This window comes from Oncorhynchus kisutch, linkage group LG4 (genome assembly GCF_002021735.2).
Source record: "Oncorhynchus kisutch isolate 150728-3 linkage group LG4, Okis_V2, whole genome shotgun sequence".
NCBI classification, from domain to species: domain Eukaryota; kingdom Metazoa; phylum Chordata; class Actinopteri; order Salmoniformes; family Salmonidae; genus Oncorhynchus; species Oncorhynchus kisutch.
Genome location: NC_034177.2, coordinates 65744633 through 65767807, shown reverse-complemented (window position 1 = coordinate 65767807; position 23175 = coordinate 65744633). Strand labels below are relative to the sequence as shown.

The window sequence follows — 23175 nt, the reverse complement described above, 5'->3', positions numbered from 1 at the left end:
TTATTTTGGTCCTTGCAGATCCCTTTTGGTTATACCTGACCCCTGACTGTCTCGTAGTCTTGCTCTGGTCCTAGGGCTCTAGGCTGTTCTTTTTCCGCCCAACCAGACAGGGTGGCATTGACACTGCTCAAAGCCTCTTCTCAAAATCCCATGTCAGACTGCATTAGTTATCTCCTGCCCTGATTGGCCCTACTTTGGCAGCCATGGCTCTGTCAAGGTCCTGGCTGTTACACTGTCACCTTGGACAGGGATCGGGGGAAGGGAAGTTCTCTACAGGGAGCTGTGGTGAAGCAGCACTGGCCACAGGATGGACTTCAGTCTTCTGGATGAATAGCTGAATGATAGTTAAATTAATTTAAAACCACACTGCCATGGTATTGTCGCCTTGTTTTACATGGAAAACATGGCTTTATTGAAGTCCTTATGAATCTGATTAATGAATGGTTAGTGCAGCAGGTAGCATAGGTGTTAGCCTATCCTAGCGTTGGGCCAGTAACTGAAAGGTGGCTGGTTCGAATACCCGACCCGACAAGGGGAAAATCTGTCTGGTCTTGAGCAAAGCACTTAACCGTAATTTGCTCCAAGGGGCCATACTACTATGGCTGCCCCTGTAAACAACACATTTTACTGCACCTATCTGGTGTAAGTGACAAAACATATACTCTCTGCCAAGCGGATGACCAATGTGATCTAATGCAATGTAGCTTCATCTCGTCATGTCTACCAGGCTGTAATCAGGTCCATATGGCAGCAGGCCTCTCCGCTGAGCTAAACGCATTAACGCCTGGAGGCCAGCTAGCAGGGCAGGTGTTGTCCTGCTGTCTTGTTGCACCACTGTTGATCAACAGTGCCTCCTGCTGTTATGCCTGCATAGGGTGGAAACAGGCAGATCTGTTTGCGTAACCCTTGACTGAATTGTTCTCTACATGGCAATTAACCTTCAGCCCACTGATGGTTCAACTGGAGGTCTGTCTGCAGTAGGTACCCCATAAGAAAACGCTGGGCACCTGTGAAATTAGACCACCATCTGTTTGGTTGGCATGACTGGTACACTGCTTGTTCTGAACAAAGCAAGAGTGCTGTCCGCTGGGTCAAAACTGGTCAGCCTTGTGCTCCAGTTGGCTGAACATGCATCTGCCACAGTGTTCAAAACCTATCTTATTTGTTTCATTATCTGTGGAGGAGGATGATGGGCATTTTCTGTTATATCCCTCTGGTATATGTACTGGTATGCACACTCAGGCAAGCGTAACATACTATTGTCAAGTACTGACTGGCTATGGTGTATTTATTTGTGCGGAGTCATCTGCCCTAACCATAGCCTGGTTATGGCTATGCTAGCCTTGAAAGCCCAGGCTTCTACTGTACTGTTTGAAAGCCTGGGGAAGATCTCCTTTCAGAAAGAAGATGAAAAGGGGTGGAGTATGGCAGAGTCTAGATGGGAACTAGTGACGCATTGCCACTTCCAATACAAAACGGATACTACATAGGCTACTAAAACATTGTCTGACACTGTAGGAAAAACAAGAAGAAAAAAAACAAAACACAAGGGAATGCCTCTACCACAGAACAAGGAGCCAGATGTTTCACCGGATGTATAAATCTGAAGCATACGGTTGGAATTTCCACTCCCCACCAAATATGTTGAGAGGAAGCCCAGTGGCCGGCAGTGGGAGAGTATGGAGCGAGATTGAACTGGGCCGACATTCTACAGATATTGTCAAAGAAAATCAAGATCTTGATTAGTTTTCTGTTCCCAGAACTACATCTGTTACGAACAGAGTGCACTAATTTATTTATTTATTTATTTGTTTTTTGACAAATTGTGTTACAAGGAGTGCAACTTGGGACGAATTGAATTATTGCTTACATTCACTTCAGAGGTGTTCCCTAATGTTGGGCATACACTACACAACTTCTAACAACTTTGACGTTGTCACATTTCCCGATTTCCTGGTCCCAAATCTTTAATTGCATCCATCTTCAACCCCAGGACGTGGGTGCTCACATTACACGATGATTCACTAGTTGATCCTGCCGTATGGGGGGGTTAAAAAGATATGTTTACACGCAAACAGCGAGCTGCTTTATTAGTGTGCAGAAACATCAAAAAAGAGCAGAGGCGCAGGATATGGACCCGCAAATTGTTGTTGGGCAGATGTGGACTATATGGACTTTGTATTGTACAGAGGGAATTGTAGGTAATAGAAGACTTTTAATATTGAAAAGGCAGCTGCGTTCTCTCTACAGCTCTTCCAATCTTTCATCACCTTGGTCCACACGGTTCATGTTGTTGCTTTTCTCTTCACCATTGTTTTGGTCTCACATGCTGAGTGCTCATTGGCTATTGGCAGCAGTCCTTGCCCAATCGTGTCATAGCAATGCGCATAAAACAAGATGCACAAACCAAATTTCTAACATGTCAGGAGATTTTCGGGACATCTGACTTGAGTCTGGAGAACGGAACAGCCGTCATCGGTGCGTCCTTGACCCCCCCTCAAACTAGTCCAGAAGATTTCACCCCAATCGTGTCTGGGATGGCAGAACGTGGCGCAATTGTGTAGTGTATGCCCAACATAACGGAAATATGCAAATACATGCTAGAACACGCCAAGGATCTCGCTAGCTTGTGCTTGGGTCTGCCTACTATGCTTAATATGCTCCCATTGAAATCGACACAGATGAACTATCTTGTGTTTAGTTATACACTGAACAAAAATATAAACTCAACATGTAAAGTGTTGGTTTCATGACCTGAAATAAAATAATCCTAGAAAGTTTCTCATTTTATGCACAAATTTGTTTACCTCGCTGTTAGTGAGCATTTCTCCTTTGCCAAGATAATCCATCCACATGACAGGTGTGGCATTTCAAGAAGCTGATTAAACAGCATGATCATTACACAGATACACCTGGTGCTGGGGACAATTAAAAGTCTACTCTAAAATGTGCAGTTTTGTCACACAACACAATGCCACAGATGTCTCAAGTTTTGAGGGAGCGTGCAATTGGCACGCTGACTGCAGGAATGTCCACCAGAGCTGTTTAGAGTGAGAATTTAATGTTAATTTCTCTACCATAAGCTGCCTCCTCCTTAGGGAATTTGTCAGTATGTCCAACCAGCTTCATGACCACGTGTAACCACGCCAGCCCAGGATCTCCCACAACCAGCTTCACGACCACGTGTAACCACGCCAGCCCAGGATCTCCACAACTGTCTTCACCTACGGGATAGTCTGAGACCAGCCTCCCGGACAACTGATGAATTTATGCACAAACTGTCAGAAACCGTCTCAGGGAAGCTCATCTATGTGCTTGTCGTCCTCTCCAGGGTCTTGACCTGACAGCAGTTTGGCGTGGTTAACTTCAGTGAGAAATGCTCACTTTCGGTGGCCACTGGCACGCTGAAGTGTGCTCTTTACGGATGAATCCCGGTTTCAACTGTATTGGGCTGATGTTAACATTGTGAACGGAGTGCCCCATGGTGGCGGTGGGGTTATGGTATGGGCATGCGTAAGCTACAGACAATGAACCCAATTGCATTTTATCATTGGCAATTTGGGGCCCATTGTCGTGCCATTCATCTGCCGCCATTACCTCATGTTTCAGCATGATAATGCACGACCCCATGTCGCAAGCGTCTGTACACAACTCCTGGAAGCAGAAAATTGACCATTTTCTTTTTTTTTTCATGGCCTGCATACTCACCAGGCATGTCACCCATTGAGCATGTTTGGGGTGCTCTCGATCGACGTGTACGACCAAGTGTGCCAGTTCCCGCCAATATCCAGCAACTTCGCACAGCCATTGAAGAGGAGTGGGATAAAATTCCACAGGCAACAATCAACAGCCTGCTTAACTCTATGCGAAGGAAAATGGTGGTCACACCAGATACTGACGGTTTTCTGATCCACGCCCCTAACTTTTTAAAAAAGATATCTGTGGTCAATAGATGCATATGTATTTCCAGTCATGTGAAATCCATAGATTAGGGCCTAATGAATTCATTTCAATTGACTTATTTCCTTATCTGTAACTCAGTGAAATCTTCGAAGTTGTTGCGTTTAAAAAAATTATAATTTTGCGAGCGCTGAAGGCCACCATTTCCATTCAAAACTCGAAATCCAAATCTGAAGTTCGCTGGACTTCCAATTGTTGAGTGAACGAGACTAGGGCTATGCTATTGACCAGTCATAAGATACTGGGCTACCAGGCAACCAGAATAACCATTCCTTTGTAAATAATAAGAATTTAAAAGCACTATGAAATACCTTATGCAGGGCCAGTCAAGCTGTGAAGATGTACTTCTTTGCTGTGCTAACTACAGCTGTAAGTTGGATGGGTGGGACAGCGGTGGAGCTAATACAATGCATCCAAATATTAAGGCGTGGATAGTGTTTTAATTTTTCTTTTATTACTCCAGTGTCTAACTTGATATGTCTCTCTTTCTCGCAGTGGCTTCTTGATAACGCAGCACACAGTATCTAACAGGCTCTCTCAAGCACTCTGCATTATTCATAGGGCCAGAGAGAGCTCTGTGTACACTCCAAGGGGTTTACCATGTCTGCACAAACTGCACTTGGTGCATTTGGGTGTGTGTGTGTGTCTGCATTTTGTTAGAGCTGTTAGATTCCATCTCTGGCAAAGCTGGTCAGGTAGAGAGGCTGAAAACAACAGCAGATGTAACAAACATCTTACATGTGAATGTAAGTAGGCTATTTAAGAACTAGGCTAGACTAAATGGAGTAGGCCTAGGTTTATTTCTGGCTTTGCTAATATAAAAATAGAATTAATGAGCATTAGTTAACCTTGTCTATACTACGGAGTCTATGACTGGATCCTTTCATACATATTCATTAAAGTGCAATTTAGTCCAGGATAAGACTTAATTTAGGTCAGTTGAACTGTCCATATTATATTTTTTGGGGTGAATAATTCATTGTACGCTATTCCCACTGACATGTCTGTAGTGCCATAAAGCAACCTTTCCTGTGCCACTGCACTCATACAGTAATTATACGGTATCTCCACTGCTTGCTTTACGTTCATCACACATCCAGTAAGTTAGAGGTTATGACACTCCCCCAGTAGTGAATACAGTTCCCCTGGCCCCCCTCCCTGACTGACGCTCCAGCCACATCATCATGACATACAGTATCCGAGTCCCCCGGGTGCACCGGGCCGTAGAGATCCGTTATGCAACACGCCAGCGAGACGGAGGGAGGGCAGCAGAGGGTCCGCTCCAGCCCTCCCCTGACCTTTCTGACTTTGAGAGACATGAGCACATCCTTGAATGCATGCGTGCCTCTTGCATATTGTCACACTGGGGTCATCTCTGTTCATTTCATTGGCGTCTGTGGGGTCCGTTTCACGGATTGGAGGACGTTTGTTTTGTTCCTCTGCTGCAGGGTGTGCTGTTTGGGCCTAGTATCTGTCAGGGACTTCACCCTCCATGTGGGGTAAGTTATGTGAATAAGGCATGTCATCAATATTGGAGGAAAAACAAAGTGATTTGTCCATAGCCCTAGAAGGGAGATGGGTGACTTCCTGACTATCAGCAGTCCCTCTGTTATTACAGCAGCTCTCCCAGAGAGAGGATTTAAAAGGATAGTCCTATTAACTTGCCATAAAGTTACACATTCTGTCCCAAGCAAGACTCTAGGAAATACGGTGTGCTCAGAGAAGAGCTGACACCAATTTAGACGTGATACATCGTGGCCTATTTCATTATGCTGTATGTCATCTTCAGAGCCTCACTACTGAACGGACAAGTTTAACCGTAAGATGGCATTTATTTTGGAAGATTGCAAAATATGACCTATTAATTCAAGAAAGGATGAATGTTTTAGGTGATAGTAAAACATGTTTTGTTACTTTTTCATCAACTTGTTTCTCTAACTTTAGCAAGTCAAGCTGGCTTGCACTGCAGGTTTAAGATGCCACTATCTAGTGACCTCCCCCTAATAATTGTTATAAAACAATTCATATTAAACTTAAATGGGAGGCAACAGCCAGTGTGTATTTAACATTAGTATTAAAATAGTACTCACTTACAGGAATGGGTAATTGTTTACAAGTTGCTAGCTATCCCATAAAGCCATCACCGAAAACGTGCAGAGTTTTGGTAACTTCCTGTTCTTTGACACTGGCTGGACTGAAGACGATGCTTATTTTGGAACATTTGAAAGTATGCGGCGTCCGTCTCGCAATGGAGCCTTCAACCTCAAGGGGGTGTTGCGATTCCACTCCATTGTGGACGCCCCCATTTGAAATGCATGACATACGGCGCAACGTAACATTATTGGTAATGTGAACCAGATTTGATTCTGACGGCCATGTAGAACTTCCTCATTATAAAGGGTTGCATTGAGCAAGGCTAAGGTGTGCAGTGTGTTTTACACAGCATTTTCCTGTCTGATATTTTTAACGTCTCACTGAAATGGCCAGATGTCATGATCTCCACTGCTCCCGGGTCAGAATTTTGCAGTAACCTCAGACTGACGTCTAGCTGGATAAAACAGTTTGCAAGGAAGGGAGGAAAGGTGCAGGTTACAGGCTGTAACGAGGACTTTGTCATGACCCTCTTTGAACCACATCACCCTCTGATAGAACCAAGCAACATCTGGTTTTACTCTGTATGAACAGGGAAGAGTTGTTATTTCCTAAACAGTCTGAACTCTGAACCCCCATCCTGATAACACTATGATCTAGGCTTAATATTTAACTATTTTTGTACAGTACACATCTGTGTGCAATTGGAATGGATAGCAGTCTTAACTGTTATTTTTATTTAACCTTTAACTATGCAAGTCAGTTAAGAACAAATTCTTATTTACAGTGACTGCCTAGGAACAGTGGGTTAACTGCCTTGTTCATGGGCAGAATGACAGATTTTTACCTTGTCATTTCGGGGATTCGATCTAGCAACCTTTCGGTTACTGGCCCAACGCTCTAACCACTAGGCTACCTGGCATCTCAAATCTTAATGTTTTCTACTTTAGTTTTTGAAGATCAATGTAAAATGCTGACATTGTCTCTCTCCCCTGCGTGTGTGTGTTCCAGATATGGCCTAATGGGCAGATTGAAGAGGATCCTCCTGTGGGTGCTGGGAGTCTACATAACCATCCCCTTCCTCGTCAAACTATGCCCCTCAATTCAGGCAAAACTAGTATTTTTAAATTTTGGTGAGTATATAGATATAGAAACCAGTAAGGTATGTTTTTTTGTTCGATCTAGATTGCATTGATTTAAGAATTGTTCAATTAAAAAAATATATTAAAAAAATTGAGACTAAATACGCTTGCTTCATCAGCATGTTTCATTTGGTAGGTGGATACTTGTAGCTCATTTAGTATGTGTGCATACTGCATACATAAGCAAGGGTGCATGTGCTAATGTGTGCACATGAGAGCCTGCTCATCAGTTGAACCTGAAACCCAACACAGCATGAAACTCCAGACAGAGGCAGTTAAGAGGGTGTATATTCCATCTGCAAGCATGCAATACACAGCCTTCACTGCTCCCTCCATCTGATATGCAGTGTGCGTGTGTAACTGTAGTAGTTTCATGCATTATAGGCAGCAATGGGCAGGATTGCACCTAAAACATTGATTCAGTAGTACTGAGTGGGGTGTTGTGACCATGTCTGATTCTAGTTACTTGGTTTCAACCAATCAACATCCAGTACTGGAACTATCCATTGTAAAACATGTAACCCCATCAGATTTGAACATGGTTTTCTGTCGCACTCAGTGACATCTGATTTTCTTTTGGGATCTTTTGAATGGTTTGCAGTGCAGCTAAAGACCCAAACGTCTTGTGGATGGCAGACAGTTGGAGGTTTTCTTTGTATTCAGTGAGGAAGTGAAACAGTACATGTCTGTACAGGAAGTGGACATTGACTTGTGACTGTCTCGTGTAACATTGAGTGGAAAGAGGCAGAGCCCTGCTATTTCTAGAGCAGCTGTCCTGTGGATTTTAGCTGAGTGCTGCTGCTTTGTCAGTGATATCTTATTGTCTTAGCACATCTAACACAGCCACTGTCTACCCTCTACCCAACCCCACCCCCTGCAGTGCGGCTGCCCTATTTCATTGACTTGAAAAGGCCACAAGACCATGGGTTGAACCACACCTATAACTTCTACCTGCAGCCAGAGACTGGTGTCAACATTGGTGTATGGTAAGAAGACATGCTCACACTCACACCAGCTGCTTGGCTAAGACTGTGTGGGATGGATCTCGTACTTTCTAGCTCTCTACTTTCACATATCAAGTCAATGATGACACCGGTGACAATAGGAAAAATAATAATACTCAATGAGTAGTGACCATTAACAGGACACTACAGGCAGAAATGATTTAGGACAATAATGAAATGTTGAGAAAGATACAAGTAGCAATGTTATTGCTCTGGTTGGTCGTTCCACTGACTGTCCCTATGGGTGTGGCAGGAAGCTACATATTTTGCAGCTAATATGGCATAAAGGTTTTTTTGCTCCATTAGATATTGGATTTTCTCCTGTTCTGTTTTCAAACTATTTATTTTAGATACTAGGAAAGAAAAGTGTCCATGTCTGTATAGTTCCCGCAGTGTAGGAGAAAATGCAGCTCTGTCTTAACCTTTCTGAGGGCAGAGTGTGACGGTCAGGTTCTATTGCCAGGCCGTGCTCACTTAGTCTGTATGTAGTCACGGTGGTAATATAGTCTGCCACCATGTACTGTCTGTTTAGGGCCAAATAGCGTTGACGTTTACTTAGATTTTTTTGTGGTGCCTTTCTAATAGGTGAGCTTTTTATTTTTGCTTCGTGATTTGGTTGGGACAGGTTTTCTGAGTGCTGTCCTGAGGCTTTGTTGGGTGGGTAGGTAGGGGTTAGTGAACTGAGCCAGCTGCCTGAGGACTCATTTCTATGGTCATCTCTTGGCTTTTGAGGGCTTTGTAATGGTAGGAGTGGTGGTCACTTGTTTTTTTTAAATGATAACATTTGGTGGCTCTTTTCTTGGATATTAATCAGAAGAGGGAATTGGCCTAATTCTGCTCTGCATGCATTTGGAGTTGTTTTCTCTGTTCTCTGAGGATGCTCTTACAGAATTCATCCTGCTGGGTTTCAGTAGGGGTGTTTGTCCCATTTGTCATTCTTGCTTTGTAAACAGACCCCACACTTCACTGCCATATAGTGCAATTGGTTCTATTATTGATCAGAATATTTTTGACCTCGATCCTAATTTACTAGATTGTTCAATGGCATAGAAAGCCCTCCTTCCTTTCTTTCAGTTCATTCACAGCCAAGTTGAAGTTCCCTGTTGGAGCACATTTTTTTTGTCCCGTGTGTGTGTGTTATATGAGTGGAGTCTAGTAAAAAGGCATGTTGGTTTGCCTGACATCTGGCCCTTTTCTGGAATATCATAATGTTTGTATTTTTGAGATTGACTCTTAGTGCCCAGGTTTGACAGAACTGTTGCAGATGATCTAATTGTGGCTGTAGCCCCTCTTGTGGGGGGACAGCGGCACCAGGTCATCTGCATACAGGAGACATTTTATTTCTGTGTCATTACGAGTGAGATCGGGGGCTGTTGATCGCTCAAGCTTTTTGATTTAACATGTCAATTAGGGTATGTAAGGTATAAATATGGTCTGATGTTTGATCATTTGGTAGGAATCCAATTTTGACTTTTGCTCAGGACATTACTGAACTTTCTCAGTGACCACAGTCTGCTGTTCATGATGGCGTCTCTCGATCCCGCTCTCGTCTCTCAATGTTATTTGTCACATGCGCAGGAATACAATGGGTATAGATAGACCTTACGTGAAATGCTTACTTTCAAGCCCTTAACCAACAATGCGGTTCAAGAGTAGAGTGAAGAAAATATTTGCTAAGTAACACAATAAGATTACATGACAATAACAAGGCTATATACAGCAGGTACCGGTACCAAGTCAATGTGCAAGGGTACAGGTTAGTCCAGGTAATTTCTCCATGTAGGTAGGGGTAAAGTGACTATGCATAGATAATAAACAGCTAGTAGCAGCAGTGTAAAAACCAATGTAAATAGTCTGGGTGGCTGTTTGATTATTTGTTCAGCAGTCTTATGGTTTGGGGGGTAGAAGCTGTTAAGGAGCCTTTTGGACCTAGTGCTCCAGTACTGCTTGCTGTGCGGTAGCAGAGAGGACAGTCTGACTCGGGTGACTGTAGTCTTAACATTTTTTGGCCCTTCCTCTGACGCCGCTTAGTAGGTATATAGGTCCTAGATGGTAGGGAGCTTGACCCCAGTGACATGTTGGGCCGTATGCACTAACCTTTGTATTGCCTTACGGTTGGTTGGATGCAGAGCAGTTGCCATACCAGGCGGTGATGCAACTGGTCAGGATGCAGCTTTATGACTTTTTGAGGATCTGGGGACCAATGCCAAATCTTTTCAGTCTCCTAAGGGGGAAAAGTTGTTTTCGTGCCCTCTTCATGACTGTCTTGGTGTGCTAGGACTATGTTAGTTTGTTGGTGATGTGGACACCAAGGAACTTGATGCTCTCAACCCGCTCGGCTACAGCCCCGTCGATGTTAAACCTCTCTGGGATATGTGGGACGCTAGCGTCAACAGCCAGTGAGATTTCAGGGCGCCAAATTCAAACAAAATAAATCTCATAATTTTAAATTCCTCAAACATACAAGTATTATACACCATTTTAAAGATAAACTTCTCGTTAATCCAGCCACAGTGTCCGATTTCAAAAAGGCTTTATGGCGAAGGCACACCATGCGATTATGTTAGGTCAGTGACGAGTCGCAGAGAAACATACAGCCATTTTCCAAAGAAGGAGAGGTGTCACAAAACTCAAATAGCGTTATAAATATTCACTTTGATGATCTTCATCAGAATCCACTCCCAGAAATCCCAATTCCACAATAAATGTTTGTTTTGTTCGATAAAGTCCATCAATGTCCAAATACCTCCTTTTTGTTTGCACGTTTAGCCCAGTAATCCAAATGCACAATGCGTGAGTCAAAGTTATATTACAGTTCGTCGAAACATGTCAAACGATTTGTACAGAATCAATCTTTAGGATGTTTTTATCATAAATATTCAATAATGTTTCAACCGGACAATTCCTTTGTCTTTAGAAATGAAAAGGAATGCAGCTCACTCTCACGGCCGCGCGCCTGACTTAGCTCATGGCATTCTGTCAGACCTCTTAGTCAAACAGCTCTTATTCCTCCCCCTTAACAGTAGAAGCCTGAAACAAGGTTCTAAAGACTGTTGACATCTAGTGGAAGCCTTAGGGAGTGCAATATGACCCCATAGACACTGTATATTGGATGGGCAAATAGTTTTTTTCCTGCCATATGAGTTCTGTTATACTCACAGACATCATTCAAACAGTTTTAGAAACTTTAGTGTTTTCTGTCCAAATCTACTAATTATATGCATATTCTAACTTTTGTGCCTGAGTAGCAGGCAGTTTACTCTGGGCACCTTATTCATCCAAGCTACTCAATACTGCCCCCTAGTCCCAAAGAAGTTAATGGGGGCCTGTTCGGCCCGCCTTTTCCTGTAGTCCCAATCATTTCCTTTGTCTTGCTCACATCGAGGGAGAGGTTGTTGTCCTTGCACCACACTGCCAGGTCTGACCTCCTCCCTATAGGCTCTCATCGTTGTCGGTTTTCAGGCCTACCACTGTTGTCATCAGCAAACTTAATGATGGTGTTGGAGTCGTGGTTGGTCACGCAGTCGTGGGTGAACAAGGAATAAAGGCGGGGACTAAGCACGCATGCCTGAGGGTCCACCATGTTGAGGATCAGCGTGGCCAATGGGGTGGCCAGTCAGGAAGTCCAGGATCCAGTTGCAGAGGGAGGTGTTTTGTCCCAGGGTCCTTAAATAGTGAGATTTGTGGGCACTGATGATGAACGCTGAGCTGTAGTCAATGAACAGCATTCTCACATAGGTGATCCTTATGTCCAGGTGGGTAAGGGGAGTGTAAGAGACTGCATCATCTGTGGATATGTTGGGGCAGTATGTGAATTGGAGTGGGTCTAGGGTATCCTGGAGAATGCTGTTGCTGTGAGCCATGACTAGCCTTTCAAAGGACTTCATGGTTACAGATGTGATTTCTACAGGGCGGTGGTCATTTAGGCAGGTCACCTTCACATTCTTGGGCACAGGGACTATGGTGGTCTGCTTGAAAATGTCAGTGAAGACACTTGCCAGTTGGTCTGTGCATGCTCGGAGTACATGCCCTGGTAATCCCTCTGGCCCTGCAACCTTGTAAATGTTGAACTGTTTCAATGTCTTGCTCACATCAGCTATGGAAAGCGTGATCACACAGTCATCCGGAACAGCTGGTGCTCATGCATGCTTCATTGTTGCTTGCCTCGAAGCGAGCATGGTAGGCCCGTGTCACTGGGCAGTAGCTGGGTTTCCCTTTGTAGTCCATAATAATTTTGCAAGCCATGCCACATCTGACGAGCGTCAGAGGCGGTGTAGTAGGATTCAATCTTAGTCCTGTATTGATGCTTTGCCTGTTTGATGGTTCGTCTGAGGGTTTAGCAGGATTTCTTATAAGGGTCAGGATTAGTGTCCCGCTCCTTGACAGTGGCAGCTCTATCCTTTAACTTGGTGCGGATGTTGCCTGTAATCCATGGCTTCTGGTTGGGATATGTACGGTCACGGTGGGGGCAATGTTTTCGATGCACTTATTGATGAAGCCGGTGACTGATTGTATACCCCTCAATGCCATTGGATGAATCACGGAACATATTCCAGTCTGTGCTAGCAAAACAGTCCTTTAGTGTAGAATCCGCTTCATCTGTCACTGGTACTTCCTGCTTTAGTTTTTGCTTGTAAGCAGGAGTCAGGAGGATAGAGTTATGGTCAGATTTGCCCAATGGAGGATGAGGGAGAGCTTTGTATGCATCTCTGTGTGGAGTAAAGGTGGTCTAGAGTTTAAAAAAAATATGTGTGTGTATGTATATATTTTTATTATTATTCTTTCTCTCCTCTGGTTGCACATGTAACATGCTGGTAGAAATTACGTCAAACGGATTTAAGTTTGCCTGCATTAAAGTCCCTGGCCACTAGGAGCGCCACTTCTGGATGAGCAATTTCTTGTTTGCTCATGGTCTTGTACAGCTCGTTGAGTGCGGTCTTAGTGCCAGCATCAGTTTGTGGTGGAAAATAAGCGGCTAACAAAAATATAGATAGTGTGGTGTACAGCTTATCATGAGATACTCTACCTCAGGCGAGAAATACCTTGAGACTTCTTTAATGTTAGACATTGTGCACAGACTGACAAATACGCACACAACCCCGCCCTACCAGATGTAGCTGCTCTGTCCTGCCGATGCACGGAAAACCCAGCCAGCTCTATTATCCGTGTCGTCGTTCAGCCACAACTCAGTGAAACAGAAGATATTTGTTTTTCATGTCCAGTTGGTAGGATAGTTTTGACCGTAGAGCATCCAGTTTGTTTTCCAGTGATTGCGCGTTGGCCAATAGAACCGATGGTAGTGGTGATTTTTCTCGCTCGCCTACGAATCCTCACAATGCACCCTGGCCTTCACTCCCTGTATCTCCGTCTTTTCTTCACGTGAATGATGGGGATTTGGGCCTGGTCTCCAGGAAGCAGTATATCCTTTGCGTTGGACTCTTTATCCAGTTCGAGGTGAGTAATCGCTGGTGATGTGATGTCCAGGCGCTCTTTTCAGTCATAAGAGACGGTAGCAAAATAAGTTAAAAACAATGCGAAAAAACAAACAAAAAAGCACAGTTGTTTAGGAGCCTGTAAAACGGCAGCCATGCCCTCCGGCGCCATTTGTATATGCTCTCTGTCTCTCTGTCTCTCACTCACACAGCCCTCTCGCTGTCTCTCTCTCACACACAGCCCTCTAGCTGTCCCTCTGTCTCAGGGGTGTAATGAACTCCTCGGCTGGGAAAACAATAACGCACACCACACTGCCTCTCGGGGAAAAGGTGAAGTGTTTTTTTTTTGTGTGTCTGAGAATGATACAGAAGAGACTGGACCACAGGGGGGGAAGACCACCCCAGTCCCTGTGGATGTTTACCGGCCGGGGGGGTAGGAACTTGAGCAGACTAACTGGGGAACGTTGACTGTGGGAAAGGCATGTTGAGCCCAGAAGAGTTTAGCAATGTGGGTTGTGGTAGATAAAGACTAAAGGCTGAGGTGATGATATGTAAATAGACAAGTCTCTGTTCAGGGCTATTCTCTTAGAACATGGGGGTTGTGTGTCCAGTTATGTAAAACATGTAGCCTACTCCAATCTGCTAGTTCTTACAGTATAGTCTTTGTCCCCAGTTGAGATGCTAGCATATATTAAACCAGTTTGCCCCACCCCACACCTCTTAGTCTATAGTAGGTGTATATTGTGTACATTGCTTACAGCTTTCTCCTTGTCTATATCACTGTTCCTGTTCTACCCAGGCACACAGTCCCAGACCAGATGTGGAAAGAGGCGCAGGGGAAGGACAGAGAGTGGTATGACAGTACCTTTAAATCGCCCTATCCAGTCATGCTGTACCTTCACGGCAACGCAGGGACAAGGTGATCATACATTTTGGTTTAAAAAGCACTTTTAATTGTACTATCTCAGTGCTACTCTGGTCCAATACCCCCTGGCGTATACCCTTAACTCACATGACAACCTTCCACCTTTTTAAATGTGTTTGTCGAAGCTGACTCACAACCTTGGAACTTGTACATATTAACACAATGTGCTCTTTAGAATGGCTGAGATATGTTGCTTTACCTTTCACCTGGTTTATAAACTTGTCCATCCTGTCTGTTTCAGAGGAGGGGACCATAGAGTTCAGCTCTACAAGGTGAGAGGATTTCATTGCAAACACACTAACTTGCTTCGCCTGTATCCCACCCATACTGTATCTAGCTATATTGAGTACTGACCAACAAACAGAATTCAATACATTTTTTGTGAATTGACCTGCTTTCAGTCTGATCTGGAGTTGAGATTTGATGCGTTTCGGCTTCCCCTCCCCAGGTCCTTAGTTTATTAGGCTACCACGTAGTCACATTTGATTATAGAGGTAAGTGGGGTTCTACTTTGAGCTGTTTCTAAATTTATTTACAATCACAATATCCCTTTTAAAAAGACAATCTGATCTTAGATCACCATTCATCCCTTCTTTCATACTTCTCTGGTTGTTCGAGGTTGGGGTGATTCAGACGGGAGCCCCTCTGAGAGCGGAATGACGTCAGATGCCCTGTTCCTCTACCAGTGGATGAAGGAGAGGGTGGGGAGCAAACCCCTCAACGTCTGGGGCCACTCACTGGGGACAGGGTAGGAACACACATTTCTCTCATCACATTCAGCTCAACATTTCACAAATACTTTTTGTGTAAAATTATTAACTCTTATATGATTATGAACCAACAATTGGATGACCATATACTTTGGGTGAATTTGTTTGTACTGGTAAATCAGTCAATTTACAGAGTGGTAACTTTTAAATATGTATTTTTCACATTTTCCAGGGTGGCCACTAACCTAGTCCGACGTCTGTGTGACAGAGGTAAGCATCTGCTCATTAAGGCTCTGACTTCCGACCTCCCAGGCTAAATACAGTTCATTCGGAAAGTATTCAGACGCCTTCCTTTTTTCCACATTTTGTTACGTTACAGCCTTACTCTAAAATGGATGAAATATTTTTTTTTACCTCATCTACACACAATATTCCATAATGACAAAGCGAAAAAAGGTTTTTAGAAGTCTTTGCAGTCTTTGTATTCAATCAAATAAAAAAACGTATTTGCATAAGTATTCAGACCCTTTGCTATGAGACTCAAAATTGAGCTGGTGCATCCTGTTTCCATTGATGTTTGTAAAGTCCACCTGTGGTAAATTCAATTGGTTGGACCAGGTTGGGAAAGGCACACACCTGTCCATATAAGGTTCCACAGTTGACAGTGCATGTCAGAGCAAAAAGAAAGCCATGAGGTCGACGGAATTGTCAGTAGAGCTCTGAGACAGGATTGTGTCGAGCTCAGATATGGGGAAGGGTACCAAAAATGTCTGCAGCATTGAAGGTCCCCAAGAACACATTAGCCTCATTCTTAAATGGAAGAAGTTTGAAACCACAAAGACTCTTCCTAGAGCTGGCTGCCTGGCCAAACTGAGCAATCAGGGGAGACTGGTCAGAGAGGTGATGTTCATTCTGACAACTCCGGAGTTCCTCTTTTGAGATGGCTGTCCTTCTGGAAGGGTCTCATCTCTGCAGCACTCCACCAATCAGGCCTTTATGGTAGAGTGGCTAGACAGAAGCCACTCTTCAGTAAAAGGCTCATGGCAGCCTGCTTGGAGTTTGCCAAAAGGCACCTAAAGGACTCGCAGACCATAAGAAACAAGATTCTCTGGTCTGATGAAACCAAGTTTGAGCTCTTTAGCCAGAATGCCAAGTGTCACATCTGGAGGAAACTTGGCACCATCCCAATGGTGAAGCATGGTGTTGGTGGTGGCAGCATTATGCTGTGGGGATGTTTTTCAGCAGCAGGGACTGGGAGACGAGTCAGGATTGAGGGAAAGATGAACGGAGCAAAGAACAGAGTTTCTAGATGAAAACCTGCTCCAGGGTGCTCAGGACCTCAGACTGAGGGGAAGGTTCACCTTCTAACAGGACAATGACCCTAAACACGCAGCCAAGACAATGCAGGAGTGGCTTCGGGACAAGTCTCTGAATGTCCTTGAGTAGCCCAGCCAGATTCCAGACCTGAACCCGATCGAACATCTCTGGAGAGGTCTGAAAATAGTTGTGCAGTGATGCTCCCCATTCAATCTGACAGAGCTTGAGAGGATCTACAGAGAAGAATGGGAGAAACTCCTCAAATATCTGTGTGCCACGCTTGTAGCGTCATACCCAAGACGACTCGAGGCTGTAATCGCTGACAAAGGTGCTTCATGTGTTGCTGCCATGCTATGTTGTCTTAGGTCTTTCTTTATGTGGTGTTGTCTCTTGTCATGTGTTTTTGTCCTATATTTTATTTGGTATTTTTAATCCCAGCCCCCATCTCCGCAGGAGGCCTTTTGCATTTTGGTAGGACTTTATTGTAAATAAGAATAAAGTCTTAACTGACTTGCCTAGTTAAATAAAATCAATATAAAATAAAGTACTGAGTAAAGGTTCTGAATACTTATGTAAATGTGATTTTTCAGTTATTTTTATTTGATACATTTGCCAAAAAATTCTATACCAGTTTTTGCTTTGTCATTATGGGGTTTTGTGTACATTGAGGAAAAAATAAAATTTAATCAATTTTAGAATAGGGCTGTAACGCAACAAAATGTGTAAAGTCAAGAGGTCTGAATACTTTCCAAATGCACTGTATGTACTTGATTTATGTAGACTTTAGTGAATGCAGGTGCTGCGAGTGTCACCCAACAAAATGTTTTATATAAACGAGTCACACATTTTTAGAGTTTAAATAAAGTGCCCTTAGAATTAAGGTGTTTATATGGGTTGTTCCATGAAATGAGTGCCTTTTGCACTTTAAGTAGAAATTGTGCACATATCTATTTTTCAGGCTGTTATATAAAATTTAAGTGCCCTTTTAAGATGGAGCACATTTTAAAATGCAATAAATCAGATACTGTATATGAAATGTTATTAGTGATTCATAAAAAATATAACTACTTCCTCCATTTAAAATAAATAAATAAGAACTTTTCAAGAGACATTGAACATCTAATAGTCAAATCGCAGTGTAAAAGCAGGTGAGCTGGTTCTACTCTTTTTTTTTTATTTAATTTTTTCTGGTGTTTTGTGGTAGAATAATTATCAGGTTGAGCTTAACACGTCAACCCTTCTACCCATAGATGGACAAGCTGGAAATGTTTGAACAATTTAAAAAAATATATATATATGTCACGCTTGCATTCAACTACCCCTCCGTGCACACAACAAGCTACCATTCCCCCTGCCACAAGTGGATTTGGGGCTGATTAAAAGATGAAGACTTCAACACTTACTTTATTTGGCATTTAATAGGCATTTACTCTATAGTCTTTTATTTTTTAAATGGGGGGGGGGGGGGTTATTTAGTTGAACATGTGCTCTTTATTACTGTTAAAATTAGGTAAAATAAAAATTCACCAAGTTGAACTATTCTAAAGTTGTTTAAATGAAGTGGGTAAACTTACCCTCTTTGTTGGGTACTTGGAGAGCCTGTTTTGGAGTCCAGGGTGGGATTCTGAAAAGTTTGACAAAATATTTTGACATTTATGTAACGTTAAGTTTGAGGGGCACATGCTTGGGTCCACCGTGGACCTTTACAAGCATTCCTCACCCAATGGCCTGTACAGGTTGAATGCTCATACAGTATTATAAGGCTTCATCCCATCAAGTATAGTCAATCACTTATCAGATCATAGCAAGTGAGAAACATTAACTTGGTATTGTGTACTACCGGAGGAACTAACTCATTGGCTGTTGACCTTAACACACCAGACACAAGGCTCCTCTTCCAGTGGTAGCTCAGGTGTCCACAGCTTGAATTTTTCACACCCATCTGACTGGGTTACAGGGTCACCGAAAGTGGCTTGTTGTGACTGCTTTATTCAAGAAAGTTAATGTCTGCAGGAAGTGAATTCAAGGCAACGTATTGCTACATCTTGGATATGTATGGTTCTGTTTCATGAAGGTTGGTTTGATTTGAATGACTTTTCTATTTTCTAGGGACTCCCCCAAACTCCTTAGTCTTGGAATCTCCATTCACCAACATCCGAGAGGAGGCCAAGAGCCACCCCTTCTCTATGGCAAGCATTTCCCCTTAATCCCTTGACTACATGTTGAGTCTTATTTCATTGTATTTGATGTAACGTTTTTATTTTATTAGCTACCGTCTGTGTCATTTCTTCTTGTAGGTCTACCGGTACCTTCCAGGCTTTGAATGGTTCTTTTTAGATACCATTTCAGCAAACGACATTCGATTTGCCAGTGACGAAAAGTAGGTTGAACTTGATTTTTTTCCGGACCATTTAGTTTAACTTTAGCTTTAAAGCCGTGTGTCACGTCACTTGTTCCTGCTCATATGTTTTCAAACTGGTGTCTTCATACAAACTGCTTGTTGAGTCAATAAGATCTCTCTGACACACAACCATTCATCAAGAGCTCAAACCCTTGTATCAAATGTTATTTTAATTAACAGACTGCGTGTTTGCATGTTAAAGAGCAGAGGCATAGTCTGAACCTGGCCGACCCAGGCTCTGTCCATGCCTTTTCTCCATGTCCTCTGGAATGTGCTGAGGGGACTAACTCGGAAGGTCAGACTTGTATTATAGGTGGCCTACAGAGGACATTCATCTATGTCGAGACTTCCTTTGTGCAGTACTTTCTCGTGGAGTTGCCAAGCACTAGTATAGTATAAGGGCCATTAACATATGACCAACCATGCATATTCAGACACTCCAAGATCTTCAGAGACTTGACTGTAATTTGAGCGTGTTTCTTCTCTTTTGTAGTGTGGACCACATATCCTGTCCATTGCTTATCCTTCATGCCGAGGATGACTCAGTCGTGCCCTTCCATCTAGGGAAGAAGGTATCCTTTTTAGTTTGGGCTTCATATAAAAGTCAGCCACATCATCGTGACTTCATACAGCCTTCATCTGGTCCTCCTTTTTCAAAGGACACAGGAAGCTATTTGATTTGCCAAAAAAAGCTAAGTTAATTTCATAGATTTAATACAGGTCATTAATAATCAGCGGTCGTTTTGAAAACGACTCGCTTGTTGCTGTTCAAATTCCTATCACTTGAATGAGCTAAAATGTATAGTTTTTTTTAATGCTATCTTTAAAATGCCCCAAATCTACTTCCCCAAAGTCAGATGTACTCTTGGATAGCATTTTTATGTCGCTGCATCCAATATGAATGAAGTTTGAGGTAGTTTGCATTGGCTCACAAAACTAACTTGATCACAATGACTGCGTGCTAGCCGTTCCCGTAGACTTCCAGTCATTGCGCTAATGCTAGTTGGCAACTTCCTGGTATCCACCTGACTCTGGGGAAGTTGATAAAGGACCATTGCCAAAATCCCAAACTATTTTGAGATTTGAGTTGAGCTACTGTATTATAGCAGTGAAGGAACACAGATATATATTTTTTTTTACTATTCTCTTTTTAATTAATTGGTCATCTCTTTCATTGGCTTCTAAAAAATAAATATGATCCTCTCAAATGTTCATCACCACTGCAGACCTCTGTAATGCTTTATAGCACAGAGGTCATAGTTCAGAGCAGGGCCAGGTCTATATTGGCTGTTCTTTTAACCTGGACTGAACACAATCCTCCCATAACTCCATTGTGTTTATTTCCTTCCCCCTCCTCCCAGCTGTACAACATTGCTTCCCAGTCCAAGAGCCTGAGTGGACACAAGCTTCAGTTCATCCCCTTTCCTGTCTCTCTAGCCTACAAGCACAAGTTCATCTACAGGAGTCCTGAGCTGCCACACATACTCAGGTACAGCAACTAGACCAGTTGCGCACATATACACTGTGGCAAGAAGTGTTTCACTGTTGACAATTTGTGTAATGACCTTAGGCCAACTGAGCAGAAATGATTAAATGTAGGCAATTAGTTGTACACTAGGTGACTACATTCTTGGCTGCCTTTGTACCGAGTTATGCTAAACGTATTTCTGTTTTGATTTCATTTTTCTTCCAGTGACTTCCTTGGCACGACTCATCCCCATGCATAACCGACAAGAACATTTCCACCTGTCCATTGTTTCCTCTTACAACCCCCCCCCTCCCCCCTCCCCCCACACACACACGCACACACACGCGCACACACACGCGCGCACACACACTGAAACTCTTTTACTGTATGCTTTATGGTTGGTGTGTACATATCTCATAAAACATTGAAATGTACACGCATGGACTGAAGAAGATGCATCCATTCCTTTTATTTAGCATTCCTTTGACACCTAAAATTCCTGCAAGACATAAACGGAACACTGGCAAAGAGCGAGGGATGGACAACTGGCTTGGCTTGTTGTCAAGGTTACACAAACCAAGAGGATGGCTTGAGCACAAAGATGAAATATGCACATATTTTAAGGAGCCAAGACAAACATCATGGAGTGGGAAGAACAGTGGATCGTGCAGGGAAGCAGTGTTTTTAATTGCACAATGTTTGGGGAGTAGACATTCATACACAAGGCGAGGAAGGAGAACGTTTTTCATTTTACAACTCATCTGCAGCACAGAGCAAATTCTGTTTATACCAGTCCAGTTTATTTTCCCAATTTTATTTTTGTTACATTACATGATTTAAAAGTGTATCTATTATATTTGACTCATCTCAGATGAGTAGTTTTGGACTCTAGCTTTTCTCTATTTAAGGAAGTGTATAACTTGAATTAAATATTATACATTTGACCTAACATTAATATTGGTTTTGGGCTTGTCAGTCTCATTATTGTCCGCCTTAAAGAGAAGACTAGTCGCTTCATTTTAGAACCCCTTAGGACACTTCAGGGCAAGCTCATGAATTTTACCATTTCAGGGAGGAAATTTAAATGAAGAGCTAAGGTTTAAGAAATATGATTTCCACTTTCCAATTATAGCCTACCTCAAAGCAGAAATACCATATTAATGATTCGGTGCATAAGAAAGTGTTTACCTAAACTGAGAAGACCTAATGGAAATTTTAATTCCAAATCTCTTAGTGCTAAAACACAATCACCCAGCTAGTGGTTATTCCTGTTCAATCTTAGAAAGCGATGTGAGTGACGGTGCATATTCCATTGATGTGGTCAGAGGAAGACTAAAAACATCTTTATGTTCTCTTTGGCTTGATCGCAATTGACCGGTACCATAATGTAGGATGGAGCCAGAGGAGTGTGGCTGGACAGTACCTGCAGTCTGGGAATGTCAGTGTGCCCATCCATCCAATGCACTTAACATTGCTGAGTAAATTACCCCAATGTTACTTTTTGCACATCAGTGTTTACTAGTTGATGCGGACTGTTTTTTTCTTTCTTCAATTAGTGCTACCCCACACTGGTAATGCTTGTTATTTATTGACCAAAGTACACCGTTACTGTTTTCTATTGGCTGTTCTACACTTTTTCAAATTGTAACATTGTTATTTAATGAATGGTAAGTGGCCAGTTCTCTTCTGATGGCCACTTTCCTCTGGATTTGATGTTGAAATGTAACAGTTTTCACCAGCTATTTCTCAGTCTCTGCATTAAAGCAACATGAAGGCCACCAGGTCATCCATTGTTTGGAATTCAATGCATCAGGTTAGGAAGTGCCCTCAGATGGTCAGGTTACGGTCTGTACTTAAGTTCTTTTAATCACACAATGTAAGAGGGTAAAGGTCAGCTGTTCTGTAGCTTGAGTGGACATACTGTAAGTGGAAACATTTCCTCTTAGAAATAAGATGTATTTATATGTGCATGTACAAGTGGATGAGTATTGTTAGGTGGAGAGACTGTAGGCATTTCCCAGTTAAGGGTGAACATGTATAATTCTCAGACGACAACTTTATGCTGCGACGCGATCTGATGAGAAATTAAAACAATCATTTTGTACAGAGATGTACATTTCCAACGGAGGGCATCTTTTGAATCACCTACTCAAGTAGAGCCATTGTGGAGGAAGGACGTAGTTGAATTAGCAGGTTAGACTGTTGCCATAAGCAGACTTTACCTCCAATCTTGATTAACCAAACCAGGCTCTTCGAGTCAACTTCTCTAAGCCATTTTAATACACTGAGATGTGACAAGTGAAGTTTGCTTGTATTGCTTCTTGTCCGTGAAGGGGCCTTAGCATATTGTGCTTGTCATTGAACCTTTTCCAGTAACGTACATTGTGTCTGCTGCCCTTTGCAATATCTCATTCTTGCTGTGTGTAGAAACGAGTGACTCAGTAAGATATGTGGGCTGGTAGATTGAGTCGGGTTAAGAGTAACAACTGTTGACAACTCATGGTGGAGCCTGCATAGTCAACATTGTCTATAGTTAAAAATCTTGATTTTCTTGCTAACTTTTTTGGTATCTACTATACCGGACATAAAGAATTATGTACATATGCTTGTTAATGGAATAAACTTAATTGAATTAAAATCAAGTTTACTTTGAACATTAATTCCTTCCTTGGACTCATGACCTTGACAATTAGAATGTCAAAGCTAAAATCCTAAATTGCTACAT

At 42.7% G+C, this 23175-nt stretch overlaps 1 protein-coding gene across 3 annotated transcripts in view; it reads left to right on the top strand.

The window, feature by feature from the left end:
- abhd12 (abhydrolase domain containing 12, lysophospholipase) overlaps nucleotides 1-23088 on the top strand; it is a 29489-nt gene extending 6401 nt beyond the window's left edge. For 2 of the 3 annotated variants that reach the window (XM_020481618.2, XM_020481617.2), the window contains 12 exons: nucleotides 7063-7184; nucleotides 8074-8179; nucleotides 14429-14548; nucleotides 14796-14826; nucleotides 15003-15048; nucleotides 15173-15302; nucleotides 15497-15534; nucleotides 18691-18770; nucleotides 18879-18961; nucleotides 19476-19554; nucleotides 20344-20471; nucleotides 20676-23088. In XM_020481618.2, the coding sequence (XP_020337207.1) occupies nucleotides 7063-7184; nucleotides 8074-8179; nucleotides 14429-14548; nucleotides 14796-14826; nucleotides 15003-15048; nucleotides 15173-15302; nucleotides 15497-15534; nucleotides 18691-18770; nucleotides 18879-18961; nucleotides 19476-19554; nucleotides 20344-20471; nucleotides 20676-20709 (997 nt within the window). In that variant the 3' untranslated portion in view covers nucleotides 20710-23088. Of the gene's footprint in view, nucleotides 1-5181; nucleotides 5460-7062; nucleotides 7185-8073; nucleotides 8180-14428; nucleotides 14549-14795; nucleotides 14827-15002; nucleotides 15049-15172; nucleotides 15303-15496; nucleotides 15535-18690; nucleotides 18771-18878; nucleotides 18962-19475; nucleotides 19555-20343; nucleotides 20472-20675 lie in introns of those variants that run through there. The other variant, XM_031823421.1, reaches the window with a different exon arrangement.
- The last annotated feature ends 87 nt before the right edge of the window (nucleotides 23089-23175 follow it).